Source organism: Trifolium pratense, linkage group LG2 (assembly GCF_020283565.1).
Source record: "Trifolium pratense cultivar HEN17-A07 linkage group LG2, ARS_RC_1.1, whole genome shotgun sequence".
Classification (NCBI taxonomy): domain Eukaryota; kingdom Viridiplantae; phylum Streptophyta; class Magnoliopsida; order Fabales; family Fabaceae; genus Trifolium; species Trifolium pratense.
Genome location: NC_060060.1, coordinates 55966258 through 55992859, shown reverse-complemented (window position 1 = coordinate 55992859; position 26602 = coordinate 55966258). Strand labels below are relative to the sequence as shown.

Below are 26602 nucleotides of genomic sequence, written 5' to 3'. Positions count from 1 at the left end.
AAATTGTGAATTTTGGTCTCAAATTTGATATTTCATCTTTAGATTCAATGTTGGAGACAATAAATCACCTTTATAGCCAAAAATCACAATTTTTAGAGTAAAAATATAGTTTGTTGGTACCAAAATAGTAACATGTGAAAATAGAAGAGCAAAAAATTCAATTTGAAAATAGATTGACTATTTTTCGGCCCACCCACGATATTTTTTCTAGTTCCGCCACTGGTCAAAGTCAAACAATACCTATATACTCTCTCTGTCCCAAATTATAAGGGAATAAAACCCATTTTTTTTGTCCCAAATTATAAGAGAAAAAATGATTTTCAAGAATGTTTTTTCCTTATTTTCATAAAATTAAATGCAAATTGCATTTAATTTCTTCTCTCTCATTTTTTCAATAAACAACAACCAATAAAAATTATTTTTACATCTTCCTATGCAACTTATTCCAAGAAAAACCCACAAAAACATATTTCAAATTATCATGTTTTACTTTTTCTTAAGTATGATTTTTTTATTTTCCCTTACAATTTGGGACGGAGATAATATTCTTAACTATTTTTTAGTCTCTTCTTACAAATATTTAAGTTATCTTTCTCATACTATTAATAAAGATAATTTTGTAGAATCCCTCATAATTTTTTTTCTTATACAATATTAATAATATTTCTTAACTTTTGTAAATAGTCAAAAACAACTTATAATTTAGAAAGAATAATTATGAAAAAAAAATCATTGAAAATGACAATGGACTTTGAAAAGATTAAATTATATTTGAAGTTTTTTTTTTTGTTGAAGTTAACATTATATTTGAAGTTAAAATCAAAGAATGAAAGGTTAAATTTTGCATAATATTTGTCTCCTTAACAAAGCATTTTCCAGAAAAAAATAATAAAAGTACTTATCACATATCACAATCATAAAAGAAACAAACAAGATTGATTTCATTGCGACAGTGAAGTCCCAGTTACCATGCTGGCATGTAGTAGTACTCTCTGCCTCTGCCACGTGGCATTCTCCGTCACCTCCCACAATCCCACAATCTTTTCTCTCCGGCGACATACCAACAACCTCACTCTCCGAACAACAACCGCCGCTCATCTTTCCAATTCATCTTCCTTTAATCTCGCTTTGGATTCTCAGGTTTCATCTTCTTTTTTTACTTCAAGAGTTTCTGTTTTATTGGATTAACCAAAATTATGTATATTTTTTTAGTACCAATTTGATTCTGTTTTAGTAAATTTAAGCCCAAATGTATGTAGGAGTCGTTTGTAACAGTTAATTTCTTTTAAGTTTTTTAGGTAACAATTAAGTTTTTATGTTTTCTAGGTAACATATAGTGCTTTAGGATTTTAATTTGTTGCACTTTTACCTTTCAGTTAACCTCTGTTATCTTGTTGCACCGTGATTATTAACGTTGACTTCCACAATGTTATTTTGATGAAAAAGACACATATACGAGACTAATTGAAAGGGTAACGGTGCAACAAGTTTTTGTGACGGAGGATAACTGAAAGGGTAATGGTGCAACAAGTTAGAAACAAATTAGGGATTTTGTATCCAATTAATGATTCCCGCGACCAAATTAGGGATTTTGTATCCATCCATGATATCAAAGATTGATTCTTTATTTTGTTTTGTGTGTTGGTATGCTTTTGTTTGTAGAGTTTGAAGTGTATTGAATCCCATGATGAATCAAGGTTGCCTTGGATTGGTCCGGTTCCGGGTGATATTGCTGAAGTGGAAGCATATTGTAGGATTTTTAGAAATTCTGAAAGGCTTCATAATGCATTAATGGATGCTTTGTGTAACCCTTTCACCAGTGAATGTAGTGTTTCGGATGATGTTCCGTCCGGTGAGAAACCTCTTTTAGAAGATAAAATAGTATCTGTACTTGGATGTATGGTTGCTCTTGTTAAAAATGGGAGGGAGGATGTTCTTTCTGGAAGATTTTCCGTTATGTCTCCCGTCCGTGCTGCTGGTGTTGGCACAGTGGAGGAAACCCTTCCCCCACTTGCAATTTTCAGGAGCGAGATGAAAAGGTGTTGTGAGAGTTTGCATGTTGCTCTTGAGAACTATTTAGTTCCTGGTGATGATCGAAATTTGGATGTGTGGAGGAAACTTCAGAGACTGAAGAATGTATGCTATGATTCCGGTTTTCCTCGCAGAGAGGATTATCCGTGTCCTGCACTATTTGCAAACTGGAGTCCTGTATATTTGTTCGGTTCTAACGAGGATTTGGAGTCCAAAGATTCGGAAGCTGATTTTTGGATAGGTGGGCAGGTAACAGAAGAAGGCCTTAAGTGGCTACTGGATAGAGGATATAAAACTATTGTGGATCTCAGAGAAGAGACTGTAAAAGATAATTTCTACCAAGCTGCTGTGCATGATGCTGTTTCTTCTGGAAGTATTGAATTGGTCAGAATCCCGGTTGAAGTTGGGACCGCGCCTAAAATGGAACAAGTTGAGAGGTTTGCATCTCTTGTTTCAGATAGTAGCAAAAGGCCAGTCTATCTGCACAGCAAGGAAGGAGTTTGGAGAACATCTGCCATGGTTTCCAGATGGAGGGAATACATGGCTCAATCTGCATCACAGTATGTTTCTAATCAAGCAGTAATTTCCAATGGTATGTCATCAGGTTATACAAATGAATCTGGGAAACTGCAGGACTCAACGCCTGCTGAGAGATCCTCCCATGAAAAAGATACTGATTTGTTGCAAGAGGATTTGGGTTCAGTCCATAGTTCTGTTGACCCATTTGACCAAAGTACCTCTCCAAATAAGAATAATGAAAAAACACAAAGTAATGGGACCTTAAGTGGGATTATTCCTATTGACAGGGCTTCATCACAAGCTTCTACTACTGGTGGGGAAAGATCTTTTCCCACTTTATCCGACAAAACTAACCCTTTAGAAGCTCAAGTTCCTCCTCATGATATCTTTTCCAAAAAAGAGATGTCCAGATTTTGGGGAAGTAAGAAGGTTTCAAAACCCTCTTGTTCAAGTAATCTGGTCAATAGGTTGGAATGCTTGCCAGAATCAACGAGCATGCATAATAGAAGACTGCAGGGGCAAGTGATTATCAGCAGTGGTCATAATCCTGGACCTAAAACTGTGGGTCCAGCAGTAAGTTCCAATGGGTCAGCTCAGATTGCAGTTGGTAACAAGTGGAAGTCAGTGAATATGAATACTTCCAGTTCTGTTAGAACAACAGTTAATGCTTTTAGTGAAAGAGAAATGTATTGCATGACTGATGTCAATGATATTGATAATACAACAAATACTCAAAGGATTTTAGCCGATGAGGATAAGGCAGGGGAAGACTTGGGATTCACTGAAGGGGACATGTGTGCATCTTCAACGGGAGTTGTAAGACTGCAGTCGAGAAAAAAAGCAGAGATGTTCCTAGTAAGAACAGATGGATTTTCTTGTGTGAGAGAGAAGGTGACTGAATCTTCACTGGCCTTCACGCATCCTAGCACTCAGCAACAAATGCTAATGTGGAAATCTACCCCAAAGACCGTGTTATTGTTGAAAAAGCCTGGGGAGCACCTAATGGAAGAAGCTAAAGAGGTAATATTTTTAGACTCCTATAAGCACCCAAATTATTAAAAGTTTCTAACATTAATTATATTTTGGTATACATTGTGGGATGTGTTCTGTTGTGGTGGCGAGGGGAGAGACATTTAGTTCAGGCTCAGGGTGGGTGCTAGTTCATCTATAAAGATGCTGAGTAGAAAATTTTGAAAAGGATTTAGCATCAAATTTGGGATCTTTGGCACTACTTTCCACATAATTTATTTCTGTTATGTAATTATATCTTTGATCAACATTGTATATCTGTTACTCCATTTAGATGAAGAATCATGTAGCTGTAGGGTGAGCCTCATTTACGCTCAAGCTCGTTTATATGGGCTTAATATAGTAAACGAGGGATGCTTGAACAATTCGTACTTACAGTGATCCAAGGTTCAGCTTGCGTTTGTTTTGCTCAACTTGGCGTAATTTCACTTTATGTAGAAATATTAAATTTGTTGAACTTAGCTCAAATAACATCAAATATTTTATCCATGCAGGGATTATTTTAAATTTCATATCTATAACTATTACTCTTTAGTTTAATGATTAAATATCTAGCTCACCATATAATTTTATTTTAGAAAAGCTTCTTATAAAAAAAAATTTCAAATAGAACTTCTGATTGATTTTTAAAATCCAAATAAATTAATTGAAAAACATATTATTCTTGGAATTTGAGCTCAAGACCTAACTTACCCAACAAATTTGACCTGAAAGGTGTGGACTGTCTAAGCCATATAAGTACTACAAAGGAAATTATATTACAGGGTTCTTCCTTCCTTTTATCTAAAGTCATTGTTTGAGCTATATATGATTCAAGATATTATTGATATTTTATTTCAATACCCAACATCAAATATTTGACGATCTTCATGAAAGAATGTCACAAAATAATTTTAATTTATAACCTATAGCATCTTGTATGCCCATTTCATAACTGATAGGACTCGATCTCGATTACGATTAAACATTGATCAATAAAATAAAACAGTAGAATATAGTAGTGAATAGAAATTCTTATTGCTGGAAATAGCTAGAGTTCATGTAGGATCTAGCTCACAATACAAACAGAAGACTAAAATGTAAGGAAATAAGCTGTAAATGATAAATGAGGCACTTCAAGAGGCCTTAGCTCTCCTAGGGTAAAATTCACCACTCAAATCATGCATAAAAAACAATGGCAGGGAAACACTCTTCTATTTAATCAATCAGATCTAGATTTACTTTCTCTTCCCTCGCTGAATAAGGAAACATTCCTATAAGGGAATGATTAGCTGTATCCTTCTGCCCACGTTTCCTTTTATAAAATCTGTCATAACTATCAATACCTCCCCCTTCAAAATTCTCCTTGACCTCAAGGAGGAATCTGGGAAACTCTTTTCTCATCTTGTCAGCTAGTTCCCAAGAGTTCTCAACACCTAGAAGTCCTTTCCGCGTGACTAACACTTCAACCTCCCCACTTGCATTCCTTCTGGTATCTAATGCTTCTTCAGGTTCTGGTTTCAGCTGCCACTCTTCATTCAAACTAGTTGGTAAAGGTTGGAAATGATTATGTTTGCCATAGACCCAATTAAGCAAACCATAGATTGAATAAGATTTTCTCCAACAACATTCACAATCAACTTTAGCCTTAAACACATTGAATTTCCCGGGGTCCCATGGTATTATCCTCACTGATGAATTTAATATCATAGTTGCAAACATCAAAGCTTTAGAGATAAAATAGCCCCTTTCCATCTCAAGAAATTGAATAAGTGGAACAACAACAACCTTGACATCATACTGTTGCAATACCATCTTCACAACCACCCAAATTGATTTCCTCGCAATTGGAATGTCTGCATTGGCATCATATTCACGCTGCTCTGTCACCATCTCACCTGTGTTACTTTCATTTGCAACTGCGGTCATCATTTTCAGCCTCAACTTTTTGACATCTGATGGCCCACTATACTTGTCAGTAATCAGTATATCCAGTGGCGTCTTTTCTACAAAATCAAGAAGCATGATAAAATCACAGACTGCATCCTTTATTGAGAAAATGGTTAAATGAAAAACAATTGCTGCTGGTGCTATGCCATTTTCTCTGTTCTTGCTGTCCATAGTTGGATTTAAGAGCTTTTTCACCAACATTGGTTGACCCCCAATTTTATCCATGTCTTTAAGACTTGAATTGAACTCAAGCATGTTATCACAGATAAAATATTCATAATCATGTCTACGTTCTGCTATATCAACTAGAACCACATCTAACCCATTATGAGAGGCCTGTTGACATGCTTCCTTTGCCACACCAACAAGATCTTTGGCATGACCTTTCTTTAATACATATGTTTGAAATATAATTGCAAGTGCCCATAATTGTTTAATAGCTCCCGACTGAATTGCATCACAAGTAGATAGTATAACTTTGTTATTGTGTTGTTTGAGCCAACAATCAATCCTAATTAGATTAGAATTCCCCACTCCCATAGATACAACGACAGGTCTGCTTAGCTCCTTGGTAACATTGATATCCTTCAATGTGCCAACATAATGATTTGGAATGAAAATATGAACACCTATTTTCTTCCCTGCATGCCATGCATACTCACATGTAAATGCCCACTTGGCTATTGCATATGTCAACATCTGTAGCACCTCTAATGCCTTGACATCTTTATATTGCCACTGGGAAATGACATATGTAGACATCCTTAACACATCTAACACTTTGACATCTCTAATCACTATTAGTAGTGAACCAAGACCACAAGGAAGGTAAAGTAACCTTTCTTCTGTCCCTTGAATTGGGATATGTGAATTTCCCTTTTTCTGAACCCACAAGTTGTTAGTTTTGAATTGGGCCAACTCTATTATTTTTGCTCCTGCCCAATTGGTGAATATCTCAAAAAGCAAAACCTCATTAACATGGGTCTGGTTCATTAGATTAAAAGATGTACCAAATTCACAGATTCCCCATTTTGCCCCCAGTTTTTCTAAAATTCCTCCCAATATAGAAATTACCTTTTTTGCCCTTCGTCTTTCCAGATTTTTCTCAACTGAAGTGAGATCGATCTGCTCGGTCGATCTAGAGGTCATCTTCGCCGGTGTTGCCTGTGGTGGTGGACTTATCTCTGCTCCTGAATCGGTGGTCAGTGACTGCGATGATGGTGGTAGCTTGGCCAACGACCCATTCCCCTGAACATAATTTTCCGGATCGGGAGGTTTAGGTAGTGGAACTCGTTGTGGAAGGACCATCACTGATTGGTTGGAATCCGACGGGTCTGGCTCTAGTAGCTGTGTGTGCGCTACTGGTGCTTCAATGATTTGGAAGTTTTTGGACACCGGAGGTTTGGGCGGCGCAACTTGCCGTACTAGTGTCGTTGTAGATCGAACGACGTTCAGCGGTGGTGTTCGAGACTGCAAAGCTGGTGTAGGTGCACAATCGTTCTCCTCCGTCGTACATAGCACCCTCATCTTCTCTGTCACAACCTTCACCGCAGTTTCACAAACCTTCAATTCTGTTTCTGGTTGAAACTCTAATTTGTTGAGATGAATTCCTTCTTCAACGTCACAGAAACTCTGATCATTACCACCGTCAGTTTGCTGTGGTTGAGATTGTGAGTCCCACGACCACGTGCTATTATCGGTCCATTCCTCTTCTTCGTCATAGTGGTGATCTCTTTCCCGTGGTCGCCCCCGACGACGGTTACAACGATCCCGTTGTTCTAGGATGAGCTCGCGAATCTGCTCCACCGTGACTGGTGGCGGTCGTGATTGTTGTTCCAAAACCAACTGACGAAGCTGCTCAACTGCAACTTCAGCTTTGCTCATCCTTTGTTCTAACGCATCAACACGTTTCTCTATTCGGTGATTGGATTTTGGATTGTAACCAAGGCTCTGATACCAATTGATAGGACTCGATCTCGATTACGATTAAACATTGATCAATAAAATAAAACAGTAGAATATAGTAGTGAATAGAAATTCTTATTGCTGGAAATAGCTAGAGTTCATGTAGGATCTAGCTCACAATACAAACAGAAGACTAAAATGTAAGGAAATAAGCTGTAAATGATAAATGAGGCACTTCGAGAGGCCTTAGCTCTCCTAGGGTAAAATTCACCACTCAAATCATGCATAAAAAACAATGGCAGGGAAACACTCTTCTATTTAATCAATCAGATCTAGATTTACTTTCTCTTCCCTCGCTGAATAAGGAAACATTCCTATAAGGGAATGATTAGCTGTATCCTTCTGCCCACGTTTCCTTTTATAAAATCTGTCATAACTATCAATAACTCTTAAAGATTTTTCCTAAAAAGAAAGTTGAAGAGCTGAAATATCAATCAGTAAAAGAATCAAATTCATGACATTTACGGGACTGTAGATGGAAACTGTGAAAGATGGGTTGTAGGGATTTTATGCAGAGCATTGTGTTCGAAATGCTTAGATAAATATTTTTCATTACTATCATTACTGCACTGGAGATAAAGATGTATAGTCTCTACCTTCTGTAACAAATGACATAAAATTTGGAATCAAATATAATAGGGAATGTGAGAACTGGCAAATTTAATTCTGAACTTTAACCTGTATTCCGACAGCACTTGGTACTTTTGTGATTCTTATAGAAACTATATATGAATATTTTGTAATTAATTTGACGAAATTCATTATAAGCAGAGTTTCTTTATCAAATTTTCAGGTTGCTTCTTTTCTATATAACCAAGAGAAAATGAACGTATTTGTGGAACCTGATGTGCATGATATATTTGCTGGGATTTCCGGATTTGGGTTCATTCAGACTTTCTATATTCAAGATACTGGGTACTGTAGTTTATGAATTATGTGCAATAGATTTAACTTTTCCCACTTTTCCCCCTCTATATAAAATATTTGCTTCATTAAATGACCATGTTACATATCTAATGCTTTTGATTCAGCAATCTACACGAGAAAGTAGATTTTGTGGCATGTTTGGGGGGAGATGGCGTTATATTGCATGCTTCAAATCTATTTAGAGGTGCTGTTCCCCCTGTTGTGTCATTTAACCTTGGTTCCCTCGGTTTTCTGGCTTCTCATAGTGTATGCTCTTCAAACCCATCATTTATTTCAGTACAAAGAAATGCAGGCATCTTTTTTTCCATTTGTTTGACTTCCATTCTGAATTTCTGTTTTCAGTTTGAAGACTACAAACAGGACCTACGAAAAGTCATCCATGGAAATAGTAAACAAGATGGTGTATACATCACTCTCAGAATGCGTCTCCGATGTGAAATTTTTCGTAAGGGTAAAGCTATGCCTGGGAAAGTATTTGATATTCTCAATGAAGTTGTTGTTGATCGGGGTTCTAATCCGTACCTTTCCAAGATTGAATGCTATGAACATGACAGACTTATAACAAAGGTGAGTTTGACTTAGTGTCTGTTGTCTGCACTCCAAATTTGTAAACATATTTTATATTTTATATTCTTTAACAAGAGCCGTCACTATTCTAAATTTAACACCTCTAAACAGCTTTCTGAAGCAGTGTTATGTTATGGCTTATATATGGTGATTGTTATGTCTTTCAGGTACAAGGTGATGGAGTGATCATAGCCACTCCTACCGGAAGCACGGCCTATTCTACAGCTGCTGGAGGTTCTATGGTAAGCTTATCCTAGAGTTGTTTTTGTCCAGAGCCTATACTGATTACTGAAGTAGATAGATGGCGTGGCTAGATGCCCTTGACTTGGAATACTTTGATAAGCAATCATTATAAATTTTAGCTATCATTTTATCCACGCCTTCCTCACCTGCACATTCTGCAGAGTTGTTGAACATTTCGTTGGCGTGTTTTCCTACTCTTACTGCATTGCACTACATGTGGAATTTAAAGATAACTTGATGAAATGCTTTATTATGTTCTCAGGAAGCTTAAACTAGTGATGTTGTCTAAGTTGTAATCACTAATGAGGAATCTTTTCTCTACTACTTTGCAAATATGAGTGGTCAACAATGCTGAATGAGTTCCAGATAACTGAACCCAGACATAGCTCTCCATATCCGTCACCCTCATTTTCGAGTTTGGCTTTGCTCAATTTATCTACCTCCATATATTGTCCATTTATGAGAGAGATAGACACAAATGATAGATTAGTGAAATCTATTTAAATAAGTGGTCCCACTAACGGGTTCCACTAATCTTTCATTTGTGTCTATCTCTTTCATAAATTGACGCAGAACGGAAGCGCTAAGGTTAGCAAAACGCTAAACCTAATGGATAAAGACAAGCCGCAAACACAAACTTGTCAAAATAGGGTTTCGGAGTCCACCGAAAGAGTAATTTGGAGTCCACCAAATTTGAGAAAATTCTCTATAATTTTATTGAATGAAAAAGTTCCCTTCAAGGCTACAATAGTTTACCTTAAATAGTAGTGAAAAATAAAAATAACAAATCTTCTAAAAGATTGTAAAAATAAAAATAACAAACCTAGCTAAATAAAAATAACAAATCTACCTAAAATATAAAAATAACTAATCTAGGTGAAATATAAAAATAAGAAATCTACCTAAAATATAATAAAACTAAATCTAACTAAAATAATAAAATACTGAAGAAATCCTCCTACATCAGTCTCCTCTACCTCAAAAGAACTCGACCCCGAGTTCTCATCTTGATAAGGAGCTTCCCTTGCAAGTTGATTCCTCCAATGAACAAGAGACCACCCTCCTGGATCCCATTGAGTGAAGTGAGAGGACCCGTCTTGTGCCAACACATCCAAATTACCACCGGGGTCCCATTCCTCAAAGATGGCATACAAAGTTGGAAATTTATCACAGAAGGATGTTTGACCCACCTTAGTTAACATGTATGAGTTAGTGTCACTAACATCAAGTTCACTAATTAGGTAATAATAATGGTGCTGAATGAGGGAAGTTTGAGAACTCCAAGTATCAACTTCAAGTGGCTCATTCTCACTTATTTGAGTCTCGGTTGCTGCATCCATGATCCTTTCAAACGCAACCATTGATTCATTGTGATATTTAGACGCTGGTACTATGCAATCTGTGACTGGCGTCGCCTCTGTTTGGACACAGATTAAAGGAGCAGATTGCACATTGGGATTGATGACGTTTGAAACCATAGCTGATTTGGTGTTATCGATTTCAAAATCCACGACTTCATCGTGTTGGGAATCTCTAATAACATCGTGAACTTGCTCGACTTCATCGGCCTCTTTATTTTCATCTTTGGATTCTTCACCTTCAACTGAAACATCTGGTTCAACAACTACTTCAGTTTCTTTCGGTTTGGATTTATCAGCAGAATCGTCAAGTTTCTCGGGATGAGATGGTTGGTTATCATCTAGGGTTTCATTAGCTATGTGACGTAGTTGAAAATTGTTGGCATGATTGTTGTTGTTGGAATTATTGATGAGGCTCCATGCTTCATCGAATTTAACCTTAACATACCAATTAATATACGTTATCAAAACAGAATGTTTAGCAATATCTTTAATCGTCTTACGCAAGTTACCTGACATTCTGTAAGCATGTCTCAAAAGGTCGGACAAGGAGTAATCTTTGTTGCAACAAAACGGACAACGATATGTCGAATCAGAGATTTTAAACGTGTAGTAATCATCCTTCAACCTTTTGTAGTATCTACGCTCATAGTATTCCAAATCAGATTCACCACGCGTATGTTCTGATTTTATGTAGGTAACAATAGTTTGGTTGTTATTACGAACCCTAATAACCGGAATTCGTTCTCCTCCCCTATTCGGATTGATTCTGTTGTTGTTAACGTTGTTGGATAACGTCGTCATCTGTGTTGTCAGAGCGGTGATGGCCCCGGTTAAACCCGCTATGGCACCATCAAACTCTGTTTTCGTCACCGGTTGATCTCCCATCTGATCACGTTAGGAAAAGAACAGGAGAAACCTGCTCTGATACCAACTGACGCAGAACGGAAGCGCTAGGTTAGCAAAACGCTAAACCTAATGGATAAAGACAAGCCGCAAACACAAACTTGTCAAAATAGGGTTTCGGAGTCCACCGAAAGAGTAATTTGGAGTCCACCAAATTTGAGAAAATTCTCTATAATTTTATTGAATGAAAAAAAGTTGCCTTCAAGGCTACAAGAGTTTACCTTAAATAGTAGTGAAAAATAAAAATAACAAATCTTCTAAAAGATTGTAAAAATAAAAATAACAAACCTAGCTAAATAAAAATAACAAATCTACCTAAAATATAAAAATAACTAATCTAGGTGAAATATAAAAATAAGAAATCTACCTAAAATATAATAAAACTAAATCTAACTAAAATAATAAAATACTGAAGAAATCCTCCTACATCAGTCTCCTCTACCTCAAAAGAACTCGACCCCGAGTTCTCATCTTGATAAGGAGCTTCCCTTGCAAGTTGATTCCTCCGATGAACAAGAGACCACCCTCCTGGATCCCATTGAGTGAAGTGAGAGGACCCGTCTTGTGCCAACACATCCAAGTTACCACCGGGGTCCCATTCCTCAAAGATGGCATACAAAGTTGGAAATTTATCACAGAAGGATGTTTGACCCACCTTAGTTAACAAGTATGAGTTAGTGTCACTAACATCAAGTTCACTAATTAGGTAATAATAATGGTGCTGAATGAGGGAAGTTTGAGAACTCCAAGTATCAACTTCAAGTGGCTCATTCTCACTTATTTGAATCTCGGTTGCTGCATCCATGATCCTTTCAAACGCAACCATTGATTCATTGTGATATTTAGACGCTGGTACTATGCAATCTGTGACTGTCGTCGCCTCTGTTTGGACACAGATTAAAGGAGCAGATTGCACATTGGGATTGATGACGTTTGAAACCATAGCTGATTTGGTGTTATCGATTTCAAAATCCACGACTTCATCGTGTTGGGAATCTCTAATAACATCGTGAACTTGCTCGACTTCATCGGCCTCTTTATTTTCATCTTTGGATTCTTCACCTTCAACTGAAACATCTGGTTCAACAACTACTTCAGTTTCTTTCGGTTTGGATTTATCAGCAGAATCGTCAAGTTTCTCGGGATGAGATGGTTGGTTATCATCTAGGGTTTCATTAGCTATGTGACGTAGTTGAAAATTGTTGGCATGATTGTTGTTGTTGGAATTATTGAGGAGGCTCCATGCTTCATCGAATTTAACCTTAACATACCAATTAATATACGTTATCAAAACAGAATGTTTAGCAATATCTTTAATCGTCTTACGCAAGTTACCTGACATTCTGTAAGCATGTCTCAAAAGGTCGGACAAGGAGTAATCTTTGTTGCAACAAAACGGACAACGATATGTCGAATCAGAGATTTTAAACGTGTAGTAATCATCCTTCAACCTTTTGTAGTATCTACGCTCATAGTATTCCAAATCAGATTCACCACGCGTATGTTCTGATTTTATGTAGGTAACAATAGTTTGGTTGTTATTACGAACCCTAATAACCGGAATTCGTTCTCCTCCCCTATTCGGATTGATTCTGTTGTTGTTAACGTTGTTGGATAACGTCGTCATCTGTGTTGTCAGAGCGGTGATGGCCCCGGTTAAACCCGCTATGGCACCATCAAACTCTGTTTTCGTCACCGGTTGATCTCCCATCTGATCACGTTAGAAAAGAACAGGAGAAACCTGCTCTGATACCAACTGACGCAGAACGGAAGCGCTAAGGTTAGCAAAACGCTAAACCTAATGGATAAAGACAAGCCGCAAACACAAACTTGTCAAAATAGGGTTTCGGAGTCCACCGAAAGAGTAATTTGGAGTCCACCAAATTTGAGAAAATTCTCTATAATTTTATTGAATGAAAAAGTTCCCTTCAAGGCTACAATAGTTTACCTTAAATAGTAGTGAAAAATAAAAATAACAAATCTTCTAAAAGATTGTAAAAATAAAAATAACAAACCTAGCTAAATAAAAATAACAAATCTACCTAAAATATAAAAATAACTAATCTAGGTGAAATATAAAAATAAGAAATCTACCTAAAATATAATAAAACTAAATCTAACTAAAATAATAAAATACTGAAGAAATCCTCCTACATCATAAATGGACAATAAATGGAGCAAAGCCAAACTCGTCTTTTTTGTTTTGCCCCATTTTGTCAAGAGCTCGTTTAAATAGAGTACTCTTTTCCTTCCTTTCTTCCTTCCACCTAAACAAGATTTTATATAGTCCACACTCACATTATGTTATTCCTTAAAGAAATACAAGTTTTTAGGCTTCTTATTATAACATCCCTTCTATCATTTGAAAAGTGAAATAACAAACATCTGTAAAAATTGTTAAGTCACTCAGAATATATCATACAACAAACTCTTATTCCACTTTTGGATTACCAAACAAGCCAGCTTTCGAGGAATTGCCACGCAAACTGCAAAGTCGTAGAAACTTTGTACAAGTTACCTTGTATAATTGTTAATTTCTTTATTATAACTTCTTAAAGTGTACTACATATACATCTCCCAATGTCATGATATCTGCACAATATTAGTGTGAAGTCGTCCTGAATTAATTCACTGCTTTCGTTAATGTTTTCTGTCTAATGGTGAATGGAAATTGCAGGTCCATCCAAATGTTCCATGCATGCTGTTCACTCCAATTTGTCCACATTCACTCTCATTTAGACCAGTTATACTTCCAGACTCTGCTCAACTTGAATTAAAGGTGAAGTTATCATTATCTATGTTGTAAACATATCATGTTGGCTGTTCTTGTTTCCACAATTACATGTTTCATTGTTTATAATGCATCTTCTATGCGTGCAAATGTTTTCCTTCCTTAGCTATATTTTGTAGTCTCTCAAAAAATATGTATTGGAAAAAACTACATGGTTAGACGAACAACTAAACTTAGGGAATCAATTCTTTGACATGATTTGGAATTTAGAGGATAACTAATGGTTTAATGATTGTGGGTTTTATAATTAGGATATCGGTATCGACTATCGAGTAACGTACAATTTATTGTTAGCAGATTCCAGAGGATGCTAGAAGCAATGCCTGGGTTTCATTTGATGGGAAGAGAAGGCAGCAACTTTCAAGAGGAGATTCTGTACGAATATCTATGAGTCAGCATCCTCTTCCAACAGTTAACAAGTTTGACCAAACAGGTGATTGGTTTCATAGTTTGATTCGCTGCTTAAATTGGAATGAAAGACTTGATCAAAAGGCCCTATAAGGCATGTGAAAATGACAATCAGATATGCGTTATTCTCTAGTATAGACTACATTGTGTAGTTACGGTAGAAGATATAGTTATACATTGAAATTGAAGAACTTTGACATAGTATACTCGTTACTACCAATTTGTAACATTAGCTTCCCATGAGAATTAGGGTTTGGTAATGGTTTTTTCCCTTTATTGTGGAAAGAATCTGTTCTACACTGACATTGAACGCTATAAATTGTTGGTCTTAGAAAATGCTGTTGTTTGTGTCAAAAAAAAGAAAGTGCCGTTGTACAACTGTTACTATTTGTCTGTACATAGCCTCACGTTAATACTAATATAAATAAACAGGCGAGGTGTTAGATACTCACCCAAAGCCAATTCACATTCTCTTTGGATCTTTTCTCTTATTCAACACACTCTTTTGTTCAAAGGTATATTCTGCTATCTAACACGAGTTTAATAATTATACACCGACAATGTAAACATATTTTACATGTGTGTTCAATCATATTTTACCAGTATGTTGTGTCATAACTCATAATGTTATTCCTAAAATACAGTATGTGTAAACAAATATCTATAAGTAAAAGTATGATTAGATATCTGTGTTAAACTCTATTATGTTATTTTTTTGAATGTCTGGGTAAAACTTTTTCATGCTATCAAGGCATAGTAATTAAATCCAAGGTATATATTCAGAATTTATTCACTTTAAAGAGAAAAATGAAATATCTCAACTATTAATGAGAAAGTCAAGGTCACAAGGCAGAAACTGTACTGTTGTTTCAAAGCTTGTCCTCCAGTAAATTTAATATAATATTCCTAAAAAGAGTACTGTCATTAGTGCACAGCAGTTGCAATGTGGTACTAAAGACTAACTCCTCCGTTTTTGAATATAAGTAAAAAATTCACGTTCAATGGTCTAAAATATAAGAAAACATTAACTAAATCCATCCAATTTATTGGCACCATTCCTAAAATACCCTTCATTTATTTTGGATTTTATTTTTCAACTATCATTTTATTCTCATGGAACAAGTTTAAATGAAGGGCAATTTGGAGAAAAAGAGAATGTTGCACTTTCATATCTCCCTAACATTGCTGATAATCAGTGGCAGTTTTTTGTCTTAAAACTTTCAGTACTTGTTGGTGTTAAAAAAGAAGGGTTTTGCTCCTTGGTAATGAGTGAACTTTAAGAGGGTACTTTTCATAAAATATTCCATGATTAAGGAGATAGATGCATTTATTTCACTTCATGTGAAATATAACTGAAATGGAACAGGGCAATAGTATACAAGGTGAAGAGAGAAATTCATGAAGGATAACTTGAGTAGAATTTATGTAATAGTACTATTATACAAATCAAGCCCATATAGATGCATACAATCTCCCACACCACACCATGATAGTTAAAGATAAAGCAGAATATTCTAAAATAAAACCAAACTACTAATACCCACAATGGCTCCCATTATGAAGAGAATGGCAACCATGTGGTATTCTTTGCTATTGTCAACCATGTCTTATATAAAACGATGACCCGTAAACAGAACAAAAGACGATTTTTCTTTTCTTTTTTTTCTTTTCGGGTTTCTATATGAAACGATGTGCTTTTCTCAAATGGCTTTAACAGCTCTAAACCTTGGTTCCTTAGGGAGGAACTTCTGCTCAGCATAGACAGACATGTAGTCACCGAAAACAAATTTAGGATAAGTGTCATCGACTTGCTGGTTTTCTTTTTCTGCCAATTGTGGTGCAGGACTTATGGTGGCCTTGAGTGGTGGGTTATAGAAGGATGCAATTGATCTCCTCATCCCATCTGTAGAGCCCAGAACCCTGTGCCAACAACTTTTGTATCTGCCATTGCTCAGGACCTCAATCTGATCACCAGTGTTGATGACAATGGCATTTGGCAAAGGCTGGACATCAAGCCATTCCCCATCTTTGAGCATTTGAAGGCCACCAACCTTATCATCTTGGAACAGAAGGATGACACCTCCTGCATCAGTGTGAGCTCGTAGTCCGTTCACAAGTTCTGGATAGGGGCAGGGTGGGTAGTGGCTGACCTTAGTGCCAAAGAAAGCATTGTCTTCTTCTCCACCATTCAGCGCCTTCTTGATGTATCCTTTTGGTAAGCCCAGATTCTCATCCATCACTTCTGTGAGACTCTCTGCTAGTTTCTTTAACTCAGACCGATATTCTAACATGGTTTCCCTGTTATCCATATGAGAAGTCAGTTATGCATTCATGTTGAAACTCTACCTATTATGAAATGACATGTTATGTCATGCTATCACTTAGTATCTTTTGTAGTGCTGTCCTTGAATCTTTAAAAAAATATAGTGGTATCAAGTTAACTCTTAAAAATTTTCCAATTTTAGATTTTACTGTGAAATCACCTATTTTAGCTCAAATCAGTTAAGCTACCTAGTCTCTCAAGAATGCTTGAGTTTTGATTAGCCACAATATTCTTGAACTTATACGAGAACATAAAATTCTGGTGAGTAAGAATAAGAGCAAGTATAATAGGAGACAGTATGCATGAAATAATCAGTAGTGTGATTTTTCGATTCTGATATCAATATGCCTGATGAGTGTTTACTAGGAAAGAATAGTAGATTTGCTTTGTACCTGAAACTTGGTGTATTTTCTGGCCATTCGTTATCATCCAGGAGAGTGATAACATCCTCCCAGTCTACATTCTCCAGCTTTTCATCGCTCTTCTTTTCAGCTATATCGTTCAGACGCTTCACTGTTGTGGAGTTCTTGAAATTCTCCTCTCTTTCCAGCTTATAGAACTCAGTGGAAACCTTCTTCACCCTTTCAAGAAGTTCCTCCGGAATGCCGTGATTGATCAACTGTAAAACAAATTATGAGCATATATAGTATATGAAATACCAAACCACAAAAAAATAAAAACTAAATGCATTCATTTTTTATAACATGATATCATACACAAGTACTTTATAACATGATATCATACACAAGTACCTGAAAGAATCCCCATTCTTCACAGCCATTAGCAATAAGTGCCATAGTTTTGGCCCTTTCTTCACCATTCAGCTTAGAGAAATCAATAACTGGGACTGCCATTGGATCAGAAAAGTTATGATAAGAAAAGTTATGAGAAAGATATGAAAGTTGTTTGAGATTTGTTTTGGGATGATATGTAAGAGGTGTAGCTTTGGCTATTTATAGAAAACATATCCCACCATATTGGATGTCAACCAATAATAGTATATAATAAGTTCCCTTATAAAGAAAGCAGCCGTTAGAGTTAGGTAACAGACGGTAACACATTTGATTAATTAATTAATTAAAATTTCCAATGTCAATGCTTGCTTTTGAGAGTAACTGCTTGTTTGTAGCATACATGTCCACAACACAAAAACCTCACTTTTCAGGAGATTACATCTCATTAATTCTCATCATTAATTAAATCATTTGATTAATCACACAAGCTACTTTGCTTCTATCTTACATACTTTTATTTATTATTAGTAATTACTAATTAGTAATAGATCTTGAATCAGTCCCTGTCAACCATTGCCCTTGACTTCATTTTATTTTGTAGCTTTAGAAACAACCAAGTCATGTTTTAACCAACTAAACCACTATATATAGCATTATATATATTATACCTATCAAAGGGTATGTTTAGATTAACTTGTTTGAGTTTATGCATTTGTGAGATTATTTTAAAAAAACTAGCTTATAGCTTATATGAAAATAGTTTAACTTTATTTCGGTGTTGTCAGACATCTGGCAGCACCGTGGCATTTTATGGCAGATATGACAGATTTTTTACTTTCCGCCATAGTCTTTCAATTATAGAAATTTGTTAAACAAATAACTTATACACAAACGATTATATGGTAAACGTATATGTTATAAACGTTTAATTAAACTGTTTATCCAAACCTACGACTTCCTAACCATCGTTAATTGTGTGTGGGATAATTTACCTATTCTTTTGGTTTTGATTCACATATAGTATGTATGAAGGTTGCATTGAAATTATTATCATCTTCTTAATGGTATTATTAGTATAGTTAATCCATTTTGGAGACTTTGACAATGATCATTTAACGTATAGTTAAAATCTTTGCCGACTATTATCTAATTCTAATCATAGATAGATTGACTACACCACATTGCTTTGTAACCACTATAAATATAGAGGCCTGTTATTTAATAACTTTCACACATGACATGCTCTTACTTTAAACTCACAATTTTCAATACTTTATACGGTTAACACACAGATTTCTACCCATAGTTTTAGCTTTAAGGAAGACATGGTCAAGGCTTCAATATATAATAACACAATAATTTACCTCTAATTTAATAATAACATTGTCAACTTCTCCTTTGACATTGACATTCTAATATTTATTTATAATATTATCTTATTTCTATGCATAATAAGTAACATGGCAACATCATATTCATACTAATTTTAATTTAAGTTTCCCATTTGCGGTGGTAACTCATCTAGCATTATTTCTTAATGAAGTAATAATTAAATGAATTATTGAGCTATGGCCTTTGATTTGATTCCAAATGTCCGAATGTTAGGATACATTAACTGAGAAAACAGATGATATTAGCGTCTGATTAAGGGACTTAAGTTTTACAATCTTAACTCATAAATTGCTGTACTTGTAGTACTATCAATTCAAAGCCATAAAAATGGTTGAGATTGAGATTTGCATCACTGGCATAACTTTTGTACATAAAACATATGGGGCCACTATTCAGGTCGTATTGCATGTATTATACCACAGTCCTCACATAGCATTATTGTATCAAGACAAATAACTTTTTAGTGCCAGCACTCTAATTATTATGATCTCAAACTTCAATCATTCATATTATTTTATAGGTGAAACTTAGTAGGATTCTTTTCTTATCTTGAGTTTAATGGATATGTCCTGTCAGTGTAAACTAATTTTACACTAACATTATATTATGCAATGGAAGTGGGGTGTAGTGGAATAATTTGGTGGAGTATACCGTTACTATTGGATGACAGTGTAAAATTAGTTTATATTGTTTGTACATATGTTATTTTTGTCTTTTTTGAAATAGACATGGGGATGATATAAGTTGATCGATTTATTTATTTATTTTTTTGAAAAATTGCATAAAAATAACCAAAAACTATAACAAATATATATATATATATATTTAATATCCTTCAAAAAAATAAAATATATTTTTAATATAATGAAAATAAAATTCCAATATTTCAATTCAAGTATCATCCATTTGTAGGAATAACAATAAGTAAGAGGCAATAGGCAGTCCCTGAAATTTTCGGTTCCTTGTGAGAAGATAGAAAATGATGTTTTATAAATCATTAGAATGTTTTTCTTCTTATATTTTTTGTTACAAAATCATTACTAATTCGTTCAAAATTAAGTTTTTTTTTTTAAAAAATAAACTTGTTCAAAAGAAACAAAACAATAGTATTACTATATTTTTTTATTTTTGCTTTCATCACCAGTTTAATTTGGTTTGGGGGTCAGTTCTGACATCAAGTGATTTCAGCCTCCTCCTGATCGCAGGTGCGAGGATCCAACCATGGTCCTCTTTGCAAAATTCAGCACCAATCACCACTGAACCAACTAACGATTGATACATATTACTATATTTTTTAATACTTGTATTTCTTATGAAGTAGTAAAATCATGATGTGTTTGAAGTTCAGGTTTTAATTTGTAGTATATATACTATTCACATGACTTTCCAAACATATTTGTGAGTTGTGACAACAATATAACGGTTAAATTCCTTAAAAAAAAACAATATAACGGTTAAATATTTTGCAATAAGTTGCAGGATTTCAATTTAGAAAACTTTGTGAAATGAGAAAATACTATATAAATAAGTTGTAGCATTTCAATATTTTCAGCTCCACTACAAAATATTTTGCAATGTCAAGTACTCCATCCGTCCCAAAATATAAGCAAAAACAAGTCAAAAAAACTTGATGTAAATACATTCATTTTTGTTGACCACTTTTTACTATATTTTGGGACGGAGAGAGTATCTAAGACTAAGACCATGACATAATAAGTAACATTGACTTCACAGAATTGGAGCACTAGACATTTTTAGATTGCAAAAGTGACAGAAGGTTTAAAACATTTTTGCGAAAACCGAGTTAGAGGGTCGAAGAAAAGGGAGAGAGAAACAAGATATGAAGAAAATGAGTCCCACTTTTTTTATATGTTGAAGTTTAAGGGCAACACAAGGGGCCTATAATTTTTGAGTTTTTCAACATCATCCGTTACTTGAGCAGTTGAGCTTATTTAAAATTTAAAGAATTTAGGCCTCTTAAGCTTGAACATACACGGTTTTTAATTAGGCAAATGCTAAATAGTGTCCTCGGGACACTCTTTAAGCTCTTAAATAGTAAACTTTTTATAGAATTTTTATCGGAATGCGTAAAGTCAACGCATTGGAAATTATAATGTTTAATTTTTTGAATAAAAAGTTTCTATAAATGGAATGCTTAAAAAGTGCCCCGGGGGCACTCGTTAGCAAGACCCTTTTAATTATATGAAATATATTTAAAAAATTTAGGAATATAAGAGATTACCATGTTATTTAGGGGTGGAAATAGGCCAGACTTGGCCTACAAGGACCTACGGCTAGAGCTGTCAAAATGGGCTAGTCCGAATGGGCCGGCCCGCCAAGCCCGATTTTTTCTCGGGCTCGGGCCTTGAAAATCCTAGCCCGAATTATTTCCGGGCTTTTTAGTCCGAATGGGCCGCGGGCGGCCCGCAAGCCCAAAAAAATTTAAAATAAAATATAAATATAAATATAAATAATTTGTTTCGGATGATTTGAAATTAGTTTGTAATATAAATTATAAAATACCATCCGCTACTTAAGTAGCAGGAGTAAAAATAGGGCACCCAAGAAACTCGTAGGTAGGGGATGAATAAAAATAGGGCGCGCGAGAAACTCGTACGTAGCGGATGAGTAAAAATAGGGCGTGCGAGAAAGTCGTAGGTAGCGGATGAGTAAAAATATGACGCGCAAGAAACTCGTAAGTAGCGGATGCGTAAAAATAGGGCGCGAGAAACTCGTAGGTAGTGGATGAGTAAAAATAGGGCGCGCGAGAAACTCGTACATAGTGGATGAATAAAAATAGGGCGCGCGAGAAACTCGTAGTAGCGGATGAGTAAAAATAGGGCGCGCGAGAAAGTCCTAGGTAGCGGATGAATAAAAATATGACGCGCGAGAAACTCGTAAGTAGCGGATGCGTAAAAATAGGGCGCGAGAAACTCGTAGGTAGTGGATGAGTAAAAATAGGGCGCGCAAGAAACTCGTAGATAGGGAATGAGTAAAAATACGGCACGCGCGAATTATATAATATTTATAGCGGATGAGTAAAAAATAGGACGCGCGAGAATTATTAATGTTATTTATATAGTTGAGTTTGAGCACTAAAAGTAAAAAAAAATTAAAAAAAATATAAACCGGGCCGCCCGAAAGCCCGACTACCCGTACCGGGTCGGGCTCGGGCACTAAATTTGGTAGCCCGTTTTTTATCCGGACTTTTTAGCCCGGCCCGACGAAGCCCGAAGCCCGACCGGGCCGGCCCGAAATTGGCCGGACCGCCCGTTTTGACAGCTCTACCTACGGCTAATATATAAGTTTAGACTATTTCTTTAAATAGAGCAAACTAAGATTTGGATTCTCTATATTTAAAAATTCTACATTCACCTACATTTAATTTATTTTTAAGGTCAAATTTGTCATTACCACCTACCATGCTATTACTCTCCATTCTCTCTCCTAGCATTTTGACACTAAATGCAAGTGAATGTAGGATTTTTGAATGTAAAGAATCTAAATCCGAGCAAACCAATGTTTTTTATATGCTTATTTAGCTAAAAGGTCGGACTGCATGACATTAAAAAAGACTTTTGCGTCTACTAGGTCGGCCTATTTAAGTAAATATGAATAATATTTTTACTACTACTATTATTATATATTAAAATTTGTACTTTGATTAAATTATAAATCTATTAATCTTTTCAGTAGTTTTTAGTTTACATTAATTTTTTACATATATAAATGTATTATTATAAACTAGATGAATTGAAATATAATTTCATATATAGTCAAGTTCTCTAAAATATCATGTTAAATATTAAAAGAAAGTTTAATTTCATTAGTTTATTGCTTCATTAGTATATTTAAAATTTAAAATAAATATAATTATTTATTTAAATATATTCATGTGAAATAAGCTTTTAAACATGTTAACATGTCATATCAGACTTTCAAAAGGTCAGGATCAGACCTAAACAATAAGCCTATGACAGGCCATAGGCCAGACTCAAGCCTTCAAATTTTTTACACATCAAGCTTAGGCTTGACAAAGTCTAGCTCGGTTAGCCTATTCCCAACCCTAATCATATATTATATGAAGTTTTCACCACATTGAGTACATATGATGAGCTCTCTCGTTCCAACCGAATTTTAAAGATCGGACATTTGACCAATTGGTTTAAGTGGTCCAAATTAGATCGACACGACATTTTTTAATGTGCACAAGTAAATAAGTACACCATTCACAAGTTTGATTTTCACCTTATGAATATGTCTTGTCATCTCTCATTTGATCTAATAGTAAGACTTGTTGATCCAATAATAAAAAGAAATTGTACATGGTGCAGGATTTGTCTTGTATTATGTTGCATAGTAGGAGTATTATCTTTTACAAATTAAATTGACCCTATAAGATGAGACTTAAATCAACCAATCATTTATTGCCTATATGATCTATCTTTTCCGTTGATAACTAGCTTAATTTTTTTTAAGCCATAACTAGCTTAATTAATTAGGCATTTGCAATAATTTATTTGTACTATGTCCTACGTAGTAGCGAACGAAAAATATTGTAAATCCGGCGAAGTTAATTAATGAGGAAATGCAGGAGCTTTGTTTATGTGAATCCAAACTTGAGACAAAGATTGGAAATCTTCAATTGTCAACCCCAAAACAACTGAACTATATATAGTAGCTAGCAACACTCTTCTCTTCCCATCCATCCAAATGTCCCAAATGCATGCATGTTGATTGAGATATAGGTTTGATTATTGAAGGTCAACTCAACTCAATGCAAAAACTGACGTGTAATGAAAGAGAAAGAATATAATGGGACGGAGAAATTCAAGTAATATCAGTCGATTATAAATAGCGTTAGTTTCACATCAGATGTGAGATGACTTAGATATAAGTTTATAAAGTAGGGAGGATTCTTATCTAATAAGTCGATTTTATAGGATTGAGTTACGCTCAACTCTCGATTCTAAGAAGTTCAATTCTTAATTTATGTCATTGAAAAATAAAAAATGATGATTTAATTCTTTGAAAGTGATTTGCTTAATATTAAACACAACTGGAACCCCCAATTTAGCCACTGATATAGAATTTTTTAGGGGCTAAATAATTTTTTTTTGGGGGGTTTTAAAAGAGTACAATGACAAAACTCTAGTAGAGTCCAATTTATATTTGTAAATTTTGTAATTTACATCCATAGTATTTTTTTTTTATAATTAAGTCGAGCATCGAACCCGAGATCTCTAGGATACTAACCAAATTTCTTACCACTAGACTAAACTTAATGGCTACATCCATAGTATTTCAAATATGGAAAACGTTAACATGTGACATAAAGACACATGTTTAATGAGACAAATATAAAAATGGTTTCGTTTAACTTGTGCATTCAAGAATTTGAAAATTAAATTTTTTGTTTTATTTAATGCACATTTTCTATTTCTAGATACCTTAACATGCGCCTTTATATCTTTAGGACACACGTTTACACAACAATTTAAATATAAGTTGTGCACATATTGAACTGTAATCTTTCAATCGATTGCCAAATCAAAGCTAAGACCATTAGACCATTTTGTCGGGGAGTTCGGGGGAGCTCGAGAGAAACAATGACGTCAATGCTCCAAGACCACAAGAGAGGAAGACACCAAAAACCTTAAGGTATTAGGTTAGTGGGTCACCTCTCAATCCACATCCTATATAGTTGATCCAATATCAGGATCCACTCCCGCTCCCCCACCAAGCCGAACACAGCTCGGATACCACTTGTTGGTCAATGCTCCATGACCACAAGAGAGGAAGACGTCATCTCCACCAAAAACCTTAAGTTATTAGGTTAATGTGTCACCTCTCTTATAAATCCAACATTCTTCTCATTTATAGTCGATGTGAGACTTAATCACTCACACTCGAAAGCCAGCATATTTAACCTCTATGATCAATGATATTTCCAAGTTCTAACCATAAACTGAAGGACATTATGAGAAGCATAAGAATGCAAAATATATTTAAGTTTCCCCATTGACATTCTAAATCCAAACATGAACTTGCAGCATATTGAGTCTAAGTTTCCCATTGATGATCTAATAAAACAGTTAAATAAAATTGGATGCTTATAATTAATAGCATTAAACTAAAATAATAGGGATGAGAATACTCCTCTGTGACAATATATAAGGAAAAATTAACTTTTTAGATTCATTACATATTTAATGTATTTGTCTTATAATCTAGACCAAATTCATTAAATATGCAATGAACCTAGAAAAGTAACTTTTACTTATATATTGTCACGGAGGGAATATATAGTTAGGACTTAGGACCAAAAGAAAATATACAAAAATTTAGTGTCAGGCACTATTCATGGAGTTAAGTTGTCCAATACATTCCCCCGGGACAGTTTCATGAGTGATTATTTTGAGCAAGACGTGGGGTGATAATGGTGTCTAGGAAAAAGTGATTATTTCAGTTTATATTCATGCATGCTTTCCATTAATTTTCCATGCAAACTACTTTAAAAAGGTACTGTTCTGTTTGTGTGATAGCAGAGGAAGTGAATATAACACATGGTGCTGAGTAATAGTGTCTCTCACAAGCCATTAATTGGTCTAGGATACATGAATTTACACATAGATTTGCTTTATTATGATATATTAATTAATTAATTTACTTTATCTTTTTTAGACACAATTTACTGCTCAATTCTTCCACAAATATATAGAAAATATTATATCATATTCATAATCATATATAATGTCTTACTTTTATTGGTGAATGATGTCTTTCAATTTGTTTATGAAATATTATAATACTCCTTTCGTTCCAAAATGAGTGTCATAAACTACTTTGACTATATTTTTTTTACTAATGTATAAAGACAAATATTAACATATAAGATCCTGTTAGATTTATCTCGATGAATACTTTCAAAATATCAGATTTTCATAATTTTTAATAATATACGACTAACAATATTAATGATCAAAATTATACATCGACGTGGAATAATCAAATGCGATGCTTATTTTGAGATGGAGGGAATATCAATGATAAACAATGTCACGTCAAAGTAGCATATATAGTGGTTACTTGGTCGGTGTCACTTACCTTTATTGTAGGGAGGATGATGATTATAAACTAATGATTTGTAACTACTTGTCATTTGATTAGTTGATAAACTAGTAACTTCTTAACTGAATATGTGTTTAGGTATATGCTCATTGGAAATCCAAGTTGAATTCTTCAAATTAATTAAATATTGGTTGAGATCAGTCAAGTCAATTGCTTTATTTATGGTTCTTAGAATGGATATATTTGATCCGACTCATTCTTACAAAATTGGTTTGTAAGGTGCGGATTGTCGTCACTTATAAACATCATATTAAGTTCAGCTCACAACTGATATGAGATTTCTTAACACACTCTCTCGCGCCCAATATTGTTGGGCTTGATGCGCGGATATAAAGGGTGAATGACCCGA

At 34.8% G+C, this 26602-nt stretch overlaps 2 protein-coding genes across 2 annotated transcripts; one reads left to right on the top strand and one right to left on the bottom strand.

Annotated features, from left to right (window-relative positions):
• Window positions 1-797: 797 nt before the first annotated feature.
• On the top strand, window positions 798-15169 carry LOC123906918 (NAD kinase 2, chloroplastic). The gene is made up of 8 exons (XM_045956948.1): window positions 798-1140; window positions 1663-3570; window positions 8267-8388; window positions 8505-8646; window positions 8743-8967; window positions 9135-9209; window positions 14152-14253; window positions 14563-15169. Exons 1-8 carry the CDS (start codon window positions 970-972, stop codon window positions 14764-14766), a joined length of 2949 nt encoding a protein of 982 aa, XP_045812904.1. The 5' UTR covers window positions 798-969; the 3' UTR covers window positions 14767-15169.
• Window positions 15170-16068: 899 nt separating this feature from the next.
• Window positions 16069-17947, bottom strand: LOC123906919 (1-aminocyclopropane-1-carboxylate oxidase 5). Its single transcript, XM_045956949.1, has 3 exons — window positions 17749-17947; window positions 17389-17615; window positions 16069-16971 (listed from the first exon to the last, which is right to left on the bottom strand). The coding sequence occupies exons 1-3, from the start codon at window positions 17848-17850 to the stop codon at window positions 16374-16376; spliced, it is 927 nt and encodes a 308-aa protein (XP_045812905.1). The 5' UTR covers window positions 17851-17947; the 3' UTR covers window positions 16069-16373.
• Window positions 17948-26602: the final 8655 nt, after the last annotated feature.